The sequence below is a fragment of the Fukomys damarensis genome, unplaced genomic scaffold (genome assembly GCF_012274545.1).
Source record: "Fukomys damarensis isolate Sample0158 unplaced genomic scaffold, DMR_v1.0_HiC HiC_scaffold_39, whole genome shotgun sequence".
Lineage (NCBI taxonomy): Eukaryota > Metazoa > Chordata > Mammalia > Rodentia > Bathyergidae > Fukomys > Fukomys damarensis.
In genome coordinates, this window is record NW_022900951.1 from 28099107 (window position 1) to 28119599 (window position 20493).

The window sequence follows — 20493 nt, forward strand, 5'->3', positions numbered from 1 at the left end:
TAAAATTTAAACAAATTTAAAACTATGTTATATATCTCATTTTGAAAATATGAAATTGAATGTCTTTCTTAAAAAGTCAAATATCACAGTTTGTAATAGCTAAAGCTTGGAAACAGCCCATTTGCCCATCAGTTGGAGATTGGATAAAGAAGATGTGGTTTTTCTATAAATGGAATACTACTCAGCCATAAAGAATGAGAAATTAGACGCACTCATAGGAAAATGGATACATATTGAGGATATTCTCCTAAGTGAAATAAATAACTCATACATCTATAAATACCGAGTAGTTTCTCTGGTGTGAATAAACTGTAATTGTACATAAGATCCTAATGAGATAACTGACATTGTGAAATGGGAAGAAAGGGGCTAAAGGTGTAGGGAAAGTGGGAAGGGTAGGGGAAGGGTAATAAGGGAAAAATATGAGTAAATGAAAAAATGGAAATAAAGTGTGTATAATTGGGGAGGGGAGGAGGGGGTGAAGGGAGGGCAGGGACAAGGGGAAAAATGAGAACCAAGACCACCTGTCATGTAAAGGTACAAGATCTCAATAATGAATGTAACTCTACTGTATACCTAAAATGTACCAATAAACTCAATAAAAGAAATAAAAGTCAAATATCCTTTCTTATGCCATAAAGCATATACTAAGTGCTTATTATATGCTAGACAAGATATTTATTTCATAAAGAAGTGATGAAAATGTGTCAGTCCATATTATCAAGGAGTTTGGTTCAGTGAATCCTTTATACAACAAAATAAATAAAATGTTTTATATATAGAAACTGGGACTTAGTTCACACTGGGACATTTTGAAAAGAATACTCAGAAAACACCTTCTCAATGAATTAGTATTAAATCAGCTTCTAGACTCAGAAGCTCTGCCAAGTAAATTGGTTATCTCTACACAATGAAGGCTTTGTGCCGCCAACACCATGGTAACCATCTGCTTGTTGCTCTGCGAAGATTTTGAGGGAGTCCTGGACACCAGTTGGCATGTGGTTCTAATAATTCACATCCATTCATGCACGAGGATGTGAAATTCTACATGTAGATCTTTTCTTATTCACTTTCTCTTCATCTTATTTTGTTAAATGCCTTAAATTTTATTAGTACATGTTTTCAGTGCATAATGACTACATTTATAGTGGGGAGTCTGTACATGTATATAACACCTATTTCTGTTTTTGTTGCCTACCTCTACCATCCCTCCCTGCTCTAAATTTGAAAATGGATTGCACCAGGAGCTTGAACTTTCTTTTCACATCAGGATCCAATGGAACACTACTGAAACCCTTTTATGATTTACACATATTGAAAAGGAGATTTCAAATATTTATAGGAAATATTTGAGGGAGACTTTTGCTTAGGAAACAGTATTCATAGGTATATAGATTAATCTATTACACTTCCTTTCTGATATGGAATGAAGCAAAATACAAATGAGTTTATTATATCCTCAAGTATTGGATTTACTTCTTTTTCTCTATCATTATTGTGACATCTTGATTCCCAAGGAAACAGGTAGAACCTAATCCCAATTTATACATGTTTCAGGATCTGTGATATTCCTGACATAATCTTTCCCTTAGAATCTTTTTGTGTTGCTTCAATTTGGGATTATTGCTTCAATCATATCCCTGATTTACTTACTAAAGTATTTTTCTGTCCCAGTGTAACATGTGGTCAGCCTACACTCCGACATCTAATATGCAACACCATCCCTCCGACTTCTAGCAGTTAACTCTCAGCTGGTAGCATTATTTTTCCCTCCAATGTAGTGCCAGTAGACATCCCCATCTCTGTATGCCAGCAGAGAAAATGGAAGGGTGTAAGGGAAGCAGACAGGTTGTAAAAACCTCCCATGCACTCCCACTGAGTGCCAATAGCCTACATTCAGTGCTTAGGCTCAGTGACATTTCCACTGCACAATGAACACAGTCTCCTTCATGGATCATACTCTGACCCTGGCTTCTAAGCAACAATTGCACATATATTTTATTCAACATCAATTTGACAGCTATTGCTTCCTTATATCCTGTGGGCTATCAGGTAGTTCTCAAGTTTTCCACCCCTATTTAATATTATTAGGATATGTTTGCTGAGTTACATGGAACTGAACATATTCCTTTAGTTTAAATCTACATTTGTTTATAAATTAGGTGCTGTCTAACTCTTTCCAGTGCTTTGCTACTGATATTCTTTTCCTATTTTGTACTACTTGAGGCTGGGTATTTAATCATCAACTAAAGATAAATTATTTTCTTAAAAATGCTCAAGGAAAATACTGCAGAGTTATTTTTAAGATCATATTAAATCTTGAATTCTGTGTATATATTTCCCTTCTTCATGAAATTATTCATTTCTACTTAATTTTTCCCACTTTTAAAACTTGCGAATCTACTGTTAAGGTACTGATCCATACTAATTTGCCTCTATACCCTTACAATCAGTCCAGCAATATAATGCTTACTACTTACTCTCTTCACACATTTAACTCTGTACTTAACATGTTTCTATCATCAGACTTTGTCTCTTGAATCCAGAGTAACTGTATCCAACTTGCAATCCCCTATATCTAATAAAAAAATTTAACTTCTTATTCTCTATTCACAAAATTATTCTTCCTCCTGTTGAGATAAAAAACAATAGGACGATACCCTCTTCTTTTCCCTCTTACATCTAAAGGGGTTCTCATCTTCCTGAGAACCATCAGGGCCGACTTCATCACTGCATCTCTCTGACCTGGAGCGAGTAGCTTCCGGCCTCAACTGTGGTTAGCTCAGAAGCTGTCCTCTAAATCACACTCTCACTGCTACGCCCACTCTAACAGGACCTATGTCTTTGCCAACAGGCACAGTGCTTTCCCCGTCCCACCATTTCAGGCCACTGCTGCTGCCTTTCTGAGAAGTGGCAGAGGACTCTGCCTGACAGAGCACGGGCAGGGAAAGACCTTAGCCTGCTGCTACTTTGTTGAAATCTTCAAGTCCTCATGGACCATAAACAACACTGATATTCCTTCTGGAAACACCCCGAAAAGAGCAGCAGGTACACCTTCAGCCCTGACACTTCTGATGAAAGGTGTGAGTTGATCATACAGCAGCTGCTGCTCCAGCCGTTCCCTCCAACTGTTGTCATGCCAACTGAGGCTTCCCAGGTCACTCAAGGTTGCTCCTAGGGATATTTGCCTTAGCTACAACAGGCTTCAAACATGGACCTATCCTAGAGGTTTCAATCCTTCAGGCAGGGTGGATAATTCCACACTGTCACTACTTGGAAGGCCTGAAATAAATCCATGACATGTGGGAGACTGTGTATATATATGGGTCTGACCCTTCTATCCATAAGCAGCGACCCCCCCACTCCTTGGGTCAGTCTAGGGAGGATATCTTCTGATCACTATTCCTCTATGCTGCAACACAGGCTCCAGTGTGAGCCTTGCTTGGACAGTCCTATCGCAAGCTTTTTCCTAATGCAACCCACTCAGGCCACTCTGTCTAAGCTGATAACACTAAGGGCTATTAGCCTTGAAGAACTCCAGAGACCGACCAAACAGCAGAGTCAAGACCTGTGGTGACCTGAAGTGACCTACTGAGGCCTGCAGAAGAGATCCACAGAGGGAAATGGAAGCTGCTGGAAGTTTCAGAAGCTGCCAAGGGAGCCATGAACCTCAGTTGCTGAAGATTTAACAGGGGAAGCTAGGAGCTGCCAACAGCCGGAACCCTGAGAGCTATAATACCACCAGCTAAAAGACACTGGCAGTAAAAACTCAGAGCTAGGGCCAGGCATTTAGCTCAGTGATTCTGCTGCCTCCTTCACAAGTACATGGATCCAAATTCACTCCCTGGTACAAAAAAAAAAAAAATTATGCTCAGAGCTGTAACAGTAAGGGCCAAGAGCCACTGGCAATGAAATAACTACTAACGTTAACACAGCTGTATTGAGCCAATCGTTGGTGTCTATCTGAATTGAACAAAAGAACACCCAGCTGATTGGTGACACTATACTTATTGGTGAATAATGTCTTGGAGCATTCAAATATATTTAAATTTTTTTCTTTATTATTTATCATCATAAGTGACAACTTTCCCTCTTTTAGAAGTATATTTAGCACAAGTTCTTGAAACTAAATTTGAAAATCAACAAAGCATAAGGAAACCAGGTCTTTGAATATTTTTATTAGAAAACTATATATATTATTAAACCAAGATTTTATTCAAAAAGACTTTCCATTTTCTGAAAGATTCAAAAAATCAAAAGACATGGTGCATATATTCCAAATATTCAAAAAGTCAAAATATTCCTCAAGATCACATTGCACAGACTCAATCTCATCCAGGTGACTTTCCCATAAAAAGGGTTCAGATTAGATGAATATCAACCCCTCATAGTCAACCTTGGGAGATATTAATCTGTACAACATATGCATTTAAATTAAAAGCCAAAGCAGAAAATTTCCAAAGAGCTACAGAAACACTTAAATACTTGCAACTTAAAAGCTATCAGTTTTGGGCCGAGGATTTAACTCAGTGGCAAAGTGCCTGCCTTCAAATTTCAAGGTCCTGAGTCTGGTACCTGGTACTGAAAAAAAAGTATCAATTTTGAATAGCAATAGTATATCATTATACAGATCTTGAGCTATATAATAAATGTGTTAATTACTCCAAAGCTACCTCAAATTAGGAATTGCTTCTGTTCTATGTTTCTGCATAGTAACTGCCATATGAAGTATTAAACTAAGATGATGCAAATACATAAACTTTAAGTAAGTCTTTTTCAATTTACCATTTGCAACTCACCCTTCCCAAATGTATAAACTTTGAAAGTAAAAATTTTCCGAGCTCCCAGAATTAACTAATATGATTATAGATCCAGGTTTAGAAATGGCCATTTTACACACTGAAACATCTTGGCATGCAGAAATTCATAAATATCTGCCGAGTCTCAGAAAGAGGTTTGAGAGTAAAACTCTTTCCTATCATAGAGAAGATGCCGGTGATATATAACCCCTGCAGGTTCTCATGGTGCTAGGCCTAGACAAGATAATTTATCAAACCAATTTTTAATGCACAGTTTAATTGCCTAGAAAGCAAGATTTAATAATAATGTAAATGAAATTATAATTTTGTTATGTTAACACATGTAATAAATCTTTTTGAGATAGGACTTAAAAATTTCCTTGTTATATTTTTAATAATGATCTTTCTGCTTTGGAGTGTTACAAATTGAGACATTTTACTCCAGTATTTCACATGGGTACTCTGTTGGTCCCAGACTATTTGATAAAGCCCTAGTCATCTTCCCAAACCCAGTTCAAGATCTGTTTCATCTGATCAACTTCTCATTACTCTTTCCCTGTCAACTTTCTTGTTGGGAAAAGTCTCTCTCTCTCTCTCTCTCTCTCTCTCTCTCTCTCTCTCTCTCTATCTCTCTCTCTCTCTCTCTCGTGTTTCTGTCTCTGTCTATCTCTATCTGTCTGTCTGTATCTATCTATCCATCCCACCTAAATGTATATATTAGGAAAAGAAAAACTTGTATAAATGCTTTTATACTGAATTTATTGAGATATCATGAAGGGCTCAAAATGGTAGCCATTGGCTTCCAGACATTTATTAGTACACTAATCTGCTAGAGTAGGTACATATTTATTGGTATCCTCTGTATAAACATCACTGCCTTGATTTTACTTGAACATTGGGTGACACAAATGAAAGATCTCATAACATATCAAATGAAACTCAGTATAAGCTCTATTAGGGCTTAACATACTTTTATAACTTTGAGTTGTGCTGACTGTAGGTATTTCTTTATTTTCATAAACATAGGTCGCAAAGAAAAATCCTTCAGCAGGAGAAAATCCAATGTTTAAAATGTTCTCCCCGATAATAGAATTTGATATATCCACACAGGTTTGCATGTGTTCATTTTCCTTGGTACAAGGGCCCAATATACAGTCATATGATTGTCTTCTGTATTTCAGTGTTTGGGACGTATGTGTTTCTGTGTGTATGCTTAAGTGTATTACATGTGTGAAACACGCTGAAGTTAAAATCAAGTGGCAGTTCTTAATTCCTAAATTTGATATGATATTCTTAAACAAACTAGTTTATTTCATAGTCATTTATGTCTTAATTTCAATGGTAAAAATGTAAAAGCTCAAGCTAGTCTTAAACTTTTTGAAAGCTCCAAATACTTTAAAACTTACACATGTGTGTTTATCTCTTTAATAAGGTTCTGAGCTGATATACAAACCTGAGGTCCACTGTGCTTATATTACAGCTTTGACATTCTAACCACATTAGTATATCCATCTAGCATGCAAAGTAAACAATATCTGAGGGTATTATGATTCCCAGTTATAATAAAAGCCTATAAACTCTTCAATTGTTTACATAGTACTTGAAATAATATAATGATAAGGAAAGACAACATCTTCATTTAGTATAGACTGCTATGTTAATTTTCTTATCAAATAACCAATTTCTTATGGGTGCATGGTCTTAAATGTAGTTTAAGCTCTGTGTGTAAATTTAAGCACATTACTCATAAAATAAAATGTTTCATTACAATAAAATTTAATGATTCCAGATTGCACTGAAATGCATCTCTAAAAGATACTAAAAATCCATTTCTACATAATTTTCCTTGCCCTAAAAATATCTATACATTAAAATTGGAAGTCTAGCCCAAGCATAAAACACTGCCCATAAAATTGCATGTCTTCCTCATTACCAATTATGGCCTGTCAAATTAAGTATGTTTAATGTGCATAAAACACTGCACTTTTAATACAGGCTCTTACTAATGGTGTAGGGGAAATGGGAAGGGTAGGGGAAAGGAAATAAAGGAAAAGAAAAAAATATGCAAACAGGAAAAAATGGAAATAAAGCCTTTGTAAATAGGAGAGGGTGGAGGAGGTGAAGGGAGGTCAAGGGTATGGGGAAAAAAATGAGAACCAAGATCTGTCATGTAAAGATGCAAGATCCCAATGACAAATGTAACTGAACTGTATACATAAAATGTACCAATAAACTCAATGAGAGAAAAAAATACAGGTCCTTAGATACAAAGTTATAAATTCCAAAAAAATACATGAGTTATCTGGCACTGAAATTAATCTTTTTGTTCTTCTAGGATATGTGATTGCGCTGAGCAAAATTAAGCTTTTACAAAAATATTGCTTCTCTGAAAAACTAAAAGTTAAGGAAAATATTTCAATACCTGGTAGACAAAAATGACATTAAAATAATATTCTAGTTAAATTTGATATCATATCGAAAGCACTTCACATACATTGTTAATATGTAATTCTAAAGTGTGGCATGGTTGAAGTTCATTTTATATCACCTATTCATATAACTTTCAGAGAAACACACTTACAAATTAAAAACTAAAGTAACTCCCTGAATTTTAAGGTGCCAGCCATATTGAACAAATTATGCACAATGCCAAGGAATGTAAAGGTACAAGGACAAAAATTTCATGACAAGAGGTTTGGAAATACAATGTTACAAGGCCACAGATGCCTCTAACTTATTTTTTATTTTCAATAAATTGAAAGTCCCTAAGAAACATCATTCTGTACAAGATAAAATCTTAAAACAAGTTAATAGAAATATTCTCTTAAATGATAGATGAAATATTGTCATAGTAATAACTATGATATTACAATATAATATACTTGAGTGGAAAATCCTGAGCTTTTTATTTTAAAATCAAAACAAAGTTTTATTTAAAACGATGAAACCTAAAAAAATTGCTGTAAATGTCCTTGTGAGAAAAATGTGGGTCACTAGAGGGCGCACATTCCCTTTAATAATTTGTTCTTTAATTTGCCTTTTCTTTCATCTTTCTTATCTACATAAAGATAACATGGTGACAAATGAACTTTTTATGAAGGTTTCGTACAGAGAAACATAGAATGTCCAAAGACAGACAAAATGTACCAAAAACTTGGAAGACATTCTCAGATACACAGTTAAAATATTTTCAGCCATTCGTACATATATAAAAATATATCTGAAAGTCAGAATACACAGTCTTTGAGAAAATAATTTCAGATTGTGTAGATATTCTTAATTCAAATAATCTAATTTTTCTAGCCTCTATATCCCAGTAGTCCACCCCACACACTCATTGATATAACCTAATTTTTTAACATTTTATGAATAAGCGGAATCTCATGCTCTAAGTCGGCTGATAGTTATAGCTCTGTATCATCCAGATTAGCTTTTAAAATGTTAAATTTACATTGAAGAAGCTCAAGGAGGAAGGAGATTAAAAAAAACATTTTAAGCATGTATATCATGTCACACATTTTCAGGAAAAATATCTCACGTGAAATATTTCTGCTATTATAGTTTTCATTTTCATATAGAGATCATAACCATAGAGTTTTAGAGACCTCCTTGAGTTCTAACACACAATGTAGAATGGGGTTAAAGTTTAAAATCTGGTCTGCCTGAATCCACATACTTACACCATAGTAGTTTTGGTCCAAATGAAAAAGAAACTATATTTTTGAAAATGAGAAAGTCAGTGTGAAATTCCTAATTGTTACTATATAATACAGTATATTTCAGGAGTTATCACTGTGCTATTCTGAATTATGCAAAAATGTGGAGTCTCTAACATCAGGATGTGATTTATAAACATAGTCCTTCACTTAAACTATGATCCTTAATTGAATAATTTATGCTCTCAAGGCATTATAATGTAGTAACTTTTCATAATTTATTATTACTGTGGAGTCTTAATTTCATAACATTTCCCCAATTCCACTCTGCTGATTCATTTTCTGATATCAGAACAAATATCAAATATACATCTCAAAGGTTTTTACTTATGACAGTATTACTATGTTGGGGAACAGCAGAAGTCTTACACTTGGAAAAGAAGTTGAAGTGTGAAAGACTTTTATTTGTGCCTTGATACAGAAGAAGACATCTAAATCTTAAAGATTTTTTTTACTGAAAAAAGAAAACCTGTATTTAAAGATAGCCAAATGCCCCCATGGAGCCCTAGAGTCTCGGAGACTTCAAAATGTAGAACAACCATAATTTAAGTACACAGTTTCCATATAAAGCCTTTGGCAAATTCTTAAATAGTCTCGATCTAGTTTTTAAATTCAGCTAAACAATATGATAAAATTCCCTTTAACTTATTCAGTAATAACAAGGCATGAAGTTTGAGAATGCAATATCTTGAGCTGGGTTGCCAGGGTTCTAATCCTGTCCTCATTGTTCTAATTAACCATGTGACACCAGCAAGCTGCCAGATCTCTTTTGTCTCACTGACAAAGGGGAACAATAATATAACTTATAACTGCTTTAGAAAAATATCTTCAAAATACTTAGAAGGGTGCTTTATATATATTTGCAGCCACATACATTTTAACCACTGTAATTACTTCTTTCATGATGCTTTCTTAACTGGGTTTAAGTCAGGGCTTTTTCCCTTTGCATTTTCCCATGTGTGAGGGAGATCATATTTATTGTAGCATTTGTTAAGGAATGATAAGGTAAAAGTCATTATTGGAGGGATAAGAATAAAAGCTGAAAACAGAGTATAACAAGAAGAACAAATCAAATTTAATAAAAATAATAAATGGCAAAATAATCTCACCTATTCTTTAGTGTAGGAATTGGCAAACTGATTTATGCAGAAATAGGGACCCACCACCTGTTTTTGTAACTAGAATTTTATGGGAACCTAGCCATGATCATCTATTTCCATACGTTTATAGCTGCTTTCTAGCTACAACAATAGAGTTGATCAATTGCAAATGTATCTGTAAGGCACACAAAGCCTAAAATACTTATTTTCCAGCTCTTGAGAAGATAAAACACTCATCATCTTCCTGCTTTATGGAATGAAGGTACAATGTCCTCTTTCAGCTATTAAATGAAGGATAAGTCACATGGTTCCCTGTAGTGATATCACTTTGCTGTTTCTCAGAAATATTCATCGATTCAATTCCCTATGACTACAAGATTAAAGTGCATTCTCCTTAATGTTACACTGAGTAGCTTCCTTCACTACGAACCAACCTACCTTTCAAACTTATCACCTACCCCCATCCTTCCTTTATCCATACATCTGCTATGGGCAAACAAAAATGCTTATTACTCCCATGGAAATTCTGTTTGTGAACACATTGTTCCCTGTATCTGAATTGCCATTTCTTCTCATCTTGAGTCCATTACCTTTCTCAACTTTAACTGCCTATTCAGATACTAATTTCCCCATAAGCTCTTTATGCACAATTGTCAAGCTGGAAGTATCTGTTCCTTGAAGCTTTATGACATTTTATTTGTACTTTTTCCTTCATGACCTAGTTAATGCCAGAGCCTAAGCTTCCAGAAGGAAGACTTAAGTACGGTTTATGGTTACAACAATTGTTGTGCTTTACAAACTATAGGGACCCATTAGATCTTAGTCAAATGAGATAAGAATTAATGTGAAAACTAATGTAGTTGTCACCACCTCCCTCCAATACTATAGACTCATACTGACTACAGGAATATTCAAAGAAACCCACCACACACTTGATGTGCCTTGAACCCTATGGGAGGTCATTTAAACTTTAAACACTCTCAGTGTGAAGGCTGGCTGAGTTTAAAGAACTTCAACAAGCTTTTATGTTGTGGGTCTTTAAAGTTTAAATAAATTGCAGTCAGGGTTCAGAAACTATCTAGTGCAATGTGGAAAGCCATTTAAATCTTATGTGTTCTTAGTGTCCCACTGCCACCTCCTTAGCATCATGACCTGTTTTAATCCAACTACTGCCTTGAGTAAATCTATGAATTTTCAATTAAAACACAGTAAATCTTACTGCTTTATATAAACAACTTTTAGTTAGCTCAGGCTGCCATAATAAAATGTCATAGCCTAAGAGGTGTATACCACACATACTTATTTCTCATAGTTCGATAGTGTGGAACTCCAACATCAAGAGTTCAGCGGGATGAGTTTCTAATGAGGGTCATCTTCCTGGCATGCAGACGCCTTCCTTCCTGCTGTGTTCTCACTTGGCAGGGAGAGAGCAGGCTCTCTGGTGTCTTTTCTTAGAAGGGTACTAATCCTATTGCAAGAGTCCTACCCTCATGACCCCATGCAACCCCAGTAATCTGAAGATTCCACCTTTCAATACCATCACATTGAGGATGAAGGCCTCCGTATGTAAACTCTGGAAAGACCCAATACAGCCCATAGTAGTCGGTCATTACAGCATTTTTAATCTGTGTTGTGGTACAATGTCCATTCACTTACAAGTACATATGGGTTTCTGAGTAAAGAGGACTTTAGGCATTAATAAGAATATCCTCAAAATGTGCCAGAATATTTTCTATTATCATACAAATATGGTAATGAGAAGATAATTATTCTAAATTTATAATTAGAAATTTAATTTTCTCCAAATACACCCCTTTACATAATTTCCTGCCTGGCAATTGTAACCATGTTTTAATCCTGTCAGAAGGCCCAGCATCAAGTCATATAATTTGCCCGACACTGGCCCTCCTTCTTAAAGGCTAATTGTTACTATAGGTATAAGCAGGTATAAGCAGGTTCTCAGTGCGCCTAAGGCCCCTGAGTTTCCTCTCATTCTTCTGTGTTGTTTGCAAGTTTTCTATCCCCTGCTTAGCCAATATCTTGTGCTATATCTCTTCTCTTTGAAATACAGTGTTATTTGCTTTCCAGATAAGACTCTGACAAATATGCATTCAAAGTCCTATTAATATTTATCCAATACTCAGTATGTGCTGACTTCTGGGTGAAGCACTGTGGTCCAGAGACGAACAGAAATGCTTCTTGTCCTTGGGTGTTTACTAGAAATACAGAGATATGAAAAGAAATTCATTGCAATAAATATGACAAAGTTTTAATGGATGGGCATGCTGAGAAGTGCGTGAGAAATTATGTTCTTAGAAGACAAGGTAGGAAGTTGGGTGGCAACAGATTTGGGAGCAAGCAAATAAGGACATATTGAAACTTTCTTAGGCAAAGAGACCACTAGGCCCAGAGACATACAAGCTTCAGAGAATTTAGGGTACGTAGAGAGCAAAGAATGGCTAATTAAAGCAGAAGTGTTAAAGACGTAGGGAAAGTGGGAAGGGTAGGGGAAAGCTAATAAGGGAAAGAAAAAAATAGGAGAAAATGAAAAAATGGAAACAAAATGTTTGTAAATGGGGAGGGGAGGATGGGGTGAAGGGAGGGCAGGGACAAGGGGAAAAAATGAGAACCAAGACCTGTCATGTAAAGATACAAGATCCCAATGATGAATGTGACTGTACTGTACACCTAAAATGTAACAATAAACTCAATGAGGGAAAAAATAAAGCAGAAGTGTAAGGTAGTGTCACTTGAAATGTGGTCTGTAAATTGATACTAGTCTGTGAGAAGAAAAGATATTTACCAGAGATTTAATCAATTAAGTCACTAAGCACACTCTTTTATCTGATCTTATATTTAATTGCCAAACTTTCTTGACCATAGAAGCAGTGCATTGATTTATATTCTGGCTTAAGCTCCTTATCTCATTATGGACTGGTAACAGTTTTCTGACTATTTTGAGCAGCGAAGGTCTATAAAAATGGCAAGATGAGAAAGGAATAACTTGGGGAGTTACCTAGTTAAAGATCATAAAGGAATTTCTATGATGTGCACTTCAAAAATTATGGGCAAAGAAATATCTAAGGAATTTTATGATAGTCCCCTGGAGAGCGTGGAGAGTATGGACAAGAAGGTTGAGATGAGAGGCAGGGAAATTAGTTTAGAAATTCATGCAGACTTTTATCAGAGACTGAACTATGGTGATGGCAGAAATGATGTAGCAGATGAAATAAAGATAATTTAATAAGTCTACTTCAAGAGGGATTTAGCGATATAGCTGATATCAAGACCCTCGTGAATGGCTGCACAGGTTGCTTACTGCACAAGTATAGGGGCGCCCCTTTTCGAGACTATGGAGTGAATAACACCCTCTAGAGTTGTGCCATCTATACTGCAGAATCACATTGGGAAGTCCTATAAGAAATAGAAGCGTACACAGCCAATAAGTTTTGGATTATACAGGTATAAGCAGGAGTAAAGGTGAACTAGAAGTATTAATTAGAAAATTATAAGATATACACAACTGAGACAGACAAGATTATAAAATAACATTGCCCAGGAAAGTAAAGTATTATTCAAAGAAATTGAAAGTAAAATATGAGTCTTGTGAAACTTCACATTAAAGGGATAAGGGAAAAAAGACTGACAAGACACAATTAAAAAAAATAGAAAAAGCTGGAGGAAAACAGAAACAGGAGAGAACAATGTACTATAAATTGAGAGGTAAGGAAAATTTCAAGAATAGACTAATCGTCAGTGTCAAGCACAGCACAAAGGTCAAGAACAATAGGAACTGAAAAGTGACCTTTGGAGCTCGCAATTAAGGAGCTCTGACAACCTTGCTGAGGGCAGTTTTCAGTGCTTTATATAGAACATGAACAGGTGAAAGAATTAGAAGTAAGAGAATAGAGATCTCCTCATTCAAAATTGGCTTAGCGTTGCACTCAACAGTGCTGTTTCTTGTACAGGAATAAGTAAATGGGATTATCATGTTCCTTAGTCAGAAAAAAAAGTATGCTGAGGTTTCTAGGGAGTAGCCCTGTCTTCCTCCTACTGACATCCCTTTAATGCCTTGCATTCTGAAAGAGTACAGGTTCATATAGCTGCTGGAGGTAGACATCCAGAACCGTACGTAATAGTGCATAGACCAGGGCCCATCATACAACATTTCTCTTTTTAACTGGCACATAATATTGAGCCATATTTATGCATACAGTGCACTTTTTCGATGCATGTATAATTTGTATAATGATCATTTGATGGTAATTAGTACATTCACCAACTCAAATATTTTATAATTTCCTTGTCAGAAGAATGTTTAGAACTCTTCTAGCTCTTTTGAAACATACACTATATTACTATGAAACCCTACAGTGTGATAGAACAAGAGAAATTATTTCACCAGTTTAGGCATCTACGGTATAGAAGACCCCATAAAACTTCAGAAGAAATGGACACAGGATCAGGCAAATTTGGCATCGAGTGGACATAAGAATTATTGGAATACATCGCAATACAAAGCAGTAGAGGTGTCATAGATGGGACAATGACATCACTGAACTTAGCCTGGACCAGATGGCCCTTATATTGGTTTCATGTGGTAAAGAAAATCAGGAGTTAGGTTGTAATAGAGTTCATGCTCTGTCTATTGAACTGACTTTGAAACTATACTAAGTGCCCTGGTTCATCAGCATTGTCTGGGAACTTGCTAGAAATTAAATTTCCAACATCCTTCATGCTGAACCAGTAATTCTGGCGGGGGTCAGGAAACTTGTCTTTTAACAAGCACACCAGGTAATTTTGATGTGTGCCAAAGTACGAGAACCACTACTCTTTGCAGTGTGTGTGTGTGTGTGTGTGTGTGTGTGTGTGTGTGTGTGTTTTACTGGGAACTGAACCCAGGGCCTTTGCACAGGGCTATATTCTCCCAGTGTATTTTTTTGAGAAAGGGTCTCACAAACTCATTAAATTTCTAAGGCTGGGCTTAAATTTATAATTCTCTTGACCCAGAGAGCCAGAATGCTGGGATTACAGGCATGAGTCACTAGGCCTGGCAAGAACCACAGAAAATAAACAGAACGGAAATACTCAGAGTGTAGAGCATAAAACAATAACACAACTTGGAGAACTGTTTGAAATGCTGAACTAAGAGGCCCTTTCCCAAGCTGCTAAATCCGAAACTGTGTGAGTGGGCCCAGGAATGTTCTGCAGGTCATTCTGATACACCATCAAATTTAAGATCCCTAAGGGGCTGCTGCTGTTTCATGCTCTACACTCTTGCGTATCCCTGCCCTACATGTTCTCTGATCACTTAGTGTCTCTAGAACTCACAATACTACATTTTCCAAACCACAGTTATGATTTATTTGTGACTTCTATGACAAAATAATTTTGAGAAATTAAATGTGGCGTGGTTTATTTCTTTAAGGGAGTAGGCAAAGTTTTTATTCTTCACTTTAAAAATACTTTCTAAACTGAACTTTGAGTTTAAGACCAAGGTCATTTAACTCTAATACATTAAAGAGACATGGCATGGCAGCTATAATACTAGAATGGAAATTAGAAGACTCAGCACCAGGCATTATTTTGCAACTTAAAGCAAGTTATTTAACCTTTCTGGACCTCAATTAACCTATAATTCAGACAAGTCTAGTCTTCTTAGAAGAAAAAAGAGGCAAAACATCTAAAAAGTTTTGTTTTTCTGGACTGTGTTAAGGAGCAACAATGCCACTACTGAGTCCAAAACCCCAGATATTTAGGATAAATGTATCATATAAAATTTTTATAAAAGCCTCACAGACACATTCATCATCTAATTAGGATCTTCAAATAAATTGATCTGTTTTAATATCCAGATTTTAATTTGGGAACCCAAGCTAAAATAATATAATGTTTTAGGCATGAGTATCATAAAACTGCAGAAATGAGTGCATGTCTAACTCTTATCAAACTTCTTTTGAAAGTTGTGACATAAATTAACATCATCCAGGAGGCAGTCAAAACGAAAAAAAATGAAAGAAAAAAGAACAAAAGAAAGAAGAAAACAAAATAATATCAACAAAAATCCCTGAAAAATAGAAAAAAACAGAGGTTTGTAAATCCAGACAAATCCAGTCATTTAATAATCATTTAAGATATGGCCACAGAAAGCAAACACTGTACGGCCTGTCTGCTTAACCTGGAGATGACAAAAAGGGACTAGGTGAATTAATGTATTTTGAAATTCCCCTCTAATGTCCTTGAGATCAAAGAAGCTCATTTATTAGCACTTACTTGGGAAAATGATCTTCGAGATGGTATTTACTTATAAAAAGATTTAATTTGCCATTGGTTTCACCTGGTTGATACAAAAATGTAAATGAAAGCTTTTGTGAAAATCTGTTAAAATAACTGCTACATGATTAGGAACTAATCTTCTGGATAAATGCCTATCAAATAGGTAATAGATATACTTTTAACATAGTGTGAGTTCTATACTCTAATAATCACCTATATATAAAACAGTATCACTGAATTACAGAGATAATTTACTGTTAAAAATAATTACCTGGTAACCCAAGATCATCAAATAGTTTTCTAAATCTTAGCAAAAGGAAGATAATTTGGGTAGTACACATGACATATGTAGAAACCATACAATTATTAAGGAATCAAGGCAATGTACCTTAGATAATTAAGAAACTATACTGTGAATCAAAGCTAAATTTTAAATCCCTTAATAGTTTTGGGTAAATAAATATATACTAATGGATAAAATTAGAATCATTAAAGATTAGAATGATTGTGGTTTTACTGTTAAGAACAACTCCATAAAAACTAGGAAGAATTATTAAATTATATTGGAATGCTCAATAACAGTACTTCAATTAGTTGAACCGTAGCATTTGTTCTTCCAACAAATATTGATTGCTTATTTATTACAGGTATGGCACTTAGTATAATGGAATCTAGGTAAAATATTAAAAAAGTATTATAATAATAATAACTGTAATAGTAAGCTTCCTTTATTGTTGTTGGTGCTGAGCAAATGTATATGCGTGGCATTAAGTTATAGACCAAAATCAATGCAATGACCTGGTAAAATTAGGAAGATTTGAGGGAAGCTGGGCAGAAAATCATTAGGGAAAATGAATAATGTGTAATAACATGAAGGATTTTTCTTTTATTTTAGAGTCAATTAGTGGGAATCCCCTTCTGGAGAGGCAGTAGAAAGGCAACATTTCAAATACATTAACTTTAAGGAGATTAATTTGAAAGGGGGAAATGTGTCATCTCGGGGAGGTACAATTACTTGAGTGATTGAGTTGGCAGCGGGAATGATCACACAAGAAAGGGCTTGCTCAGTATATTGTAATAATAATAAATAAGCAAGAGAAAGGCGTAAGACAGAACTGGAGAAGTTCGGTGGTAAATTCTGTTTTGAAAAGGAAAACAAAAGAATTGATGTATTTGTGAAGTTTGAGATGGTGTTTAATGTGGAATTTTTCTTACCAATCCTATACATCCACCATTTCTACTCACTCTCCCATCATTACCTGTACAGCCTGTGAATCCACTACTACAACTTCTGCTCCAACAACTGCACCATCTCTTTTGTCATCATCTTCACCTCCTCACAAATAACTGAATAACCAGCATTAATACCTACTGCATTTATTCACTGTTCATTACCTTATAGGCACCATATTTAATGCTTTTCACCGAATCTTCATAGTGTTTCAAAAAAGTCATATTACTGAATCTTAGGCACAGGTCTTAAGTAATCTGGGTAAGATCATGAACTAGGAATTGAACCAGGAAAGCCTCAAAGAACCCTGGGTAATTGTGACTCCAAAGACCATGATTTTTCCAATATTTGCTACTCCTTTAAACATATGAACAATGCATTATAATAACTAAAATATAAGTATACATACAACTAGATATGCTTAATAGGATGCAATACAATTTAAAATGCAGGCAAAAACTGGATGTAGAAGTGGAAGTGCCCAGATCATAGCTTTAGAACTGAAAAGCTGAGAAGTAAACATAAGCTACTAGTTTTGGGAGTCATTCGCTGTCAGCCAGACTTGAATCAATTTGAGGCAACAATTCAGATAAAGAAGTCAGAAGGGCAAAGAAATGGATTTAAGAGATACTCCCATAAGAATTAGGCTAAGTCGAAAACAAGTCAAGTCAAGAAACCTGGTATAGGAATGATTCGTAGTGTGTCACAGAAGCTAAAAGAAGACATCTTATTTTAAGAGAAAATAATTCAATAGATAGTCAAAATTATAGTATTCACAGTGAAATGTTAGAGGTTCTCACCTGGGATAACAAAAGGACATGAGCTACCATAAAATTTCAATCATGTAAGTAAGATGCCTCTTTAACCGATATAATATTTTAATCAGATTCCATTGTATAGACAATTTTTGGTTACTGAATTTAATTGTTCTAAGTGTTTCCACTTTTGCTCATTGTTCAGTCTAAATTTATAGTTCTTGGGTCCAATAGAGATTGTCTATGTAATCATGCTTTTCAAAACAAGATATATTTGAGAGAGTAAATGTTAATGCTAAATGTAATTCTGCAGTAAAAACAAGTATAATCAAGCATCTTCAGAGAAAATAAGATATTAGAACACATTAGTAATATGCCTACTAAAGACATTTTCCTATACAGTCCAACTTCTGTAGTGAGGCCACTGCAGTTGAAATCTTAGCTGAGCCGCTCCATTGCTATGAATAATAGTAGTAATAACTAGACCTATATTGGAAAGTTATTGGGAAAAATAAATGCTATGCAGATAGAGCCTTGAATCTAATGGTGAGCATATAACAAAGCCTTCAATAAGTGTTAGCTTTTAGACTCTTTGTGAGCTCAATTGAAACTCTTGTTCCAGGCAATTACAATAACTTGTGAACACATGGCACAAACAAAATTAAGCAAAGTATTTCACCACTAAGAACTTGCCTGAAAACAAAAGAATTCAGAACACTTTACAAACGAAATACACTCTCATATCAAGAGACAAGAATCAGCCTTTGAAGACAGAGATGGCCATCGATCAGCTTGCTTTGTTGTTTTCTGTATAAGACAATTTCTGAAGATGTTAAGAGGAGCAAGGAACCAAGTTTACTCTGCCTGAAGAACTGTGGAGTGTTGCTGGAATGCAGCAAAATATCCATAAAGCTAAGTGTCGGCTAAGCTTTGTCTGCAGACATATGCTTTATGTGATATTAAATAAACTAATGCTCATGCAGTGAGGATGAATAAAAACAAGTTCATTAAGAACTTTCCTACTTGTGTCATTACTGTTTTTGTATCCATCAATTAATGTTCAAATTTCAACCACCGTCAAGGGTAAAGCATGTGGAACTCACCGCATAGAAACAAATGGTAATGGCCAGTTTGAAAACCATTTGACAAAACAAAGATCAACAAATGTTTCCTGTGGTGGGTCAGAAAGTAAATTTTTAAGACTTTGTGGGTCATAAAATTTCAGCCTTGAAAGAAACCATATATGATACATACTTGAATAAGTGTAGTTGTGTTCAATTGTAGGAATTGAAATTTGAATTTCACATGATTTTCAAGTCATGAAATATTACTCTTTTGATTGCTTTCAAACATGTAAAAATATAAAAGCAATCCTTAGGTCATGAACCATACAAAAACTGGCAGCAGGCCAGATTTGTTCTACAAGCCTGTTTGTTGTTCTCTGAACTTGACTCTTTGCCCTACCAAACATGACCAGTACGAAAATGTACAGGGATATATGTATGAATTAGCAAAGTAGCTCATATAGTATGAATTAATGAAGAAGTCCCAAATAATGTATTACAGTAACTTTTCTGGATGTTTCTCTTCCTTTCCTTAGAACATCTGACACACTAATTTTAGGTACATGTTCTTCCCATACCCTGGAATATGCAAATTCTAATGTCAAGTGTTCCATGCAGTCCTGACCATATGCTGTTTAGAAACATACGGCATATTTCAACATTCTTTCTTAATTTTAGAATTACAATAATTGAAAATGGAAATTGTACCTTTTTATGATTTTCATGTTAGCTTTGCATTTGTGGAATTTTATGTCATCCTTTTAATATATCCACTGATTTACTTAACACCTAAATTATCTACACTGTCTATTTGAGAATATCCACAAAAAGATCAGTTAAAAATTCTAACACCTTCAAGATAAGACTTTATAAATATCAAAGAACAGGAAATCTGTTCTGTAATTACTCCTGATTTAGGATGTGCAGATTGAGACATTATGTTCTTGTAAACTAGCAGAATGGATCTTCGCTATTAGAGGTATGCTGTTTCATGAAAATGAACTTTCTGTTACTGGAAGGAAGACATTTAATGCAAAAGTAGGGACTGAGCAAGCAGGCCCTTTATAAGAATAACAAGATACTTTCAGGACTAAAATGTACCCGTTGCAGTTATCACCTCTGGTTTCTTCTTTCAGTTGGAAACCAGCATTGCCATTAAGCACTCAGGTGTTGCTGGAGTCGTGACTTCTTGGTTAAATTTTAAAACTCGCTCCATTATTTTTCCTCATTAAGTTAATTGATATTACCAGCATAAAAGGGTTTTGGAAATACTGTTTAAGTAAAAAATCACCATCCAAATGGCTATGAGTTGTCTTAGTTAACAGGGAATCTTTACTTCTGAATAAAGCCATGAATAAGATGCTCTCACCTCTTCCTAATTTCAGAATCCACAATAATTTGCCTCTTCTTTTGCGGAGGTGGTGGAGGAAGTTCCTCTTGGGCAGGCTTTATCAGGATTTGTTCCCTTGTGGTCACCATAGTTACCGTTTCCATTACAGTTGTCTGGGTTAGTGATGGCTGAGTGGTGGTGACAGTCTGTGAAATCTGTGAG

General features: G+C 35.2%; 1 protein-coding gene across 6 annotated transcripts in view; it reads right to left on the reverse strand.

The window, feature by feature from the left end:
- Dmd (dystrophin) overlaps nt 1-20493 on the reverse strand; it is a 2130457-nt gene that overhangs the window by 1382360 nt on the left and 727604 nt on the right. For all 6 annotated transcript variants that reach the window (XM_033760401.1, XM_033760400.1, XM_033760399.1 and 3 more), the window contains exon 17: nt 20311-20486. In XM_033760401.1, coding sequence (XP_033616292.1) covers nt 20311-20486 — 176 coding nt within the window. The remainder of the gene's footprint in view (nt 1-20310; nt 20487-20493) is intronic.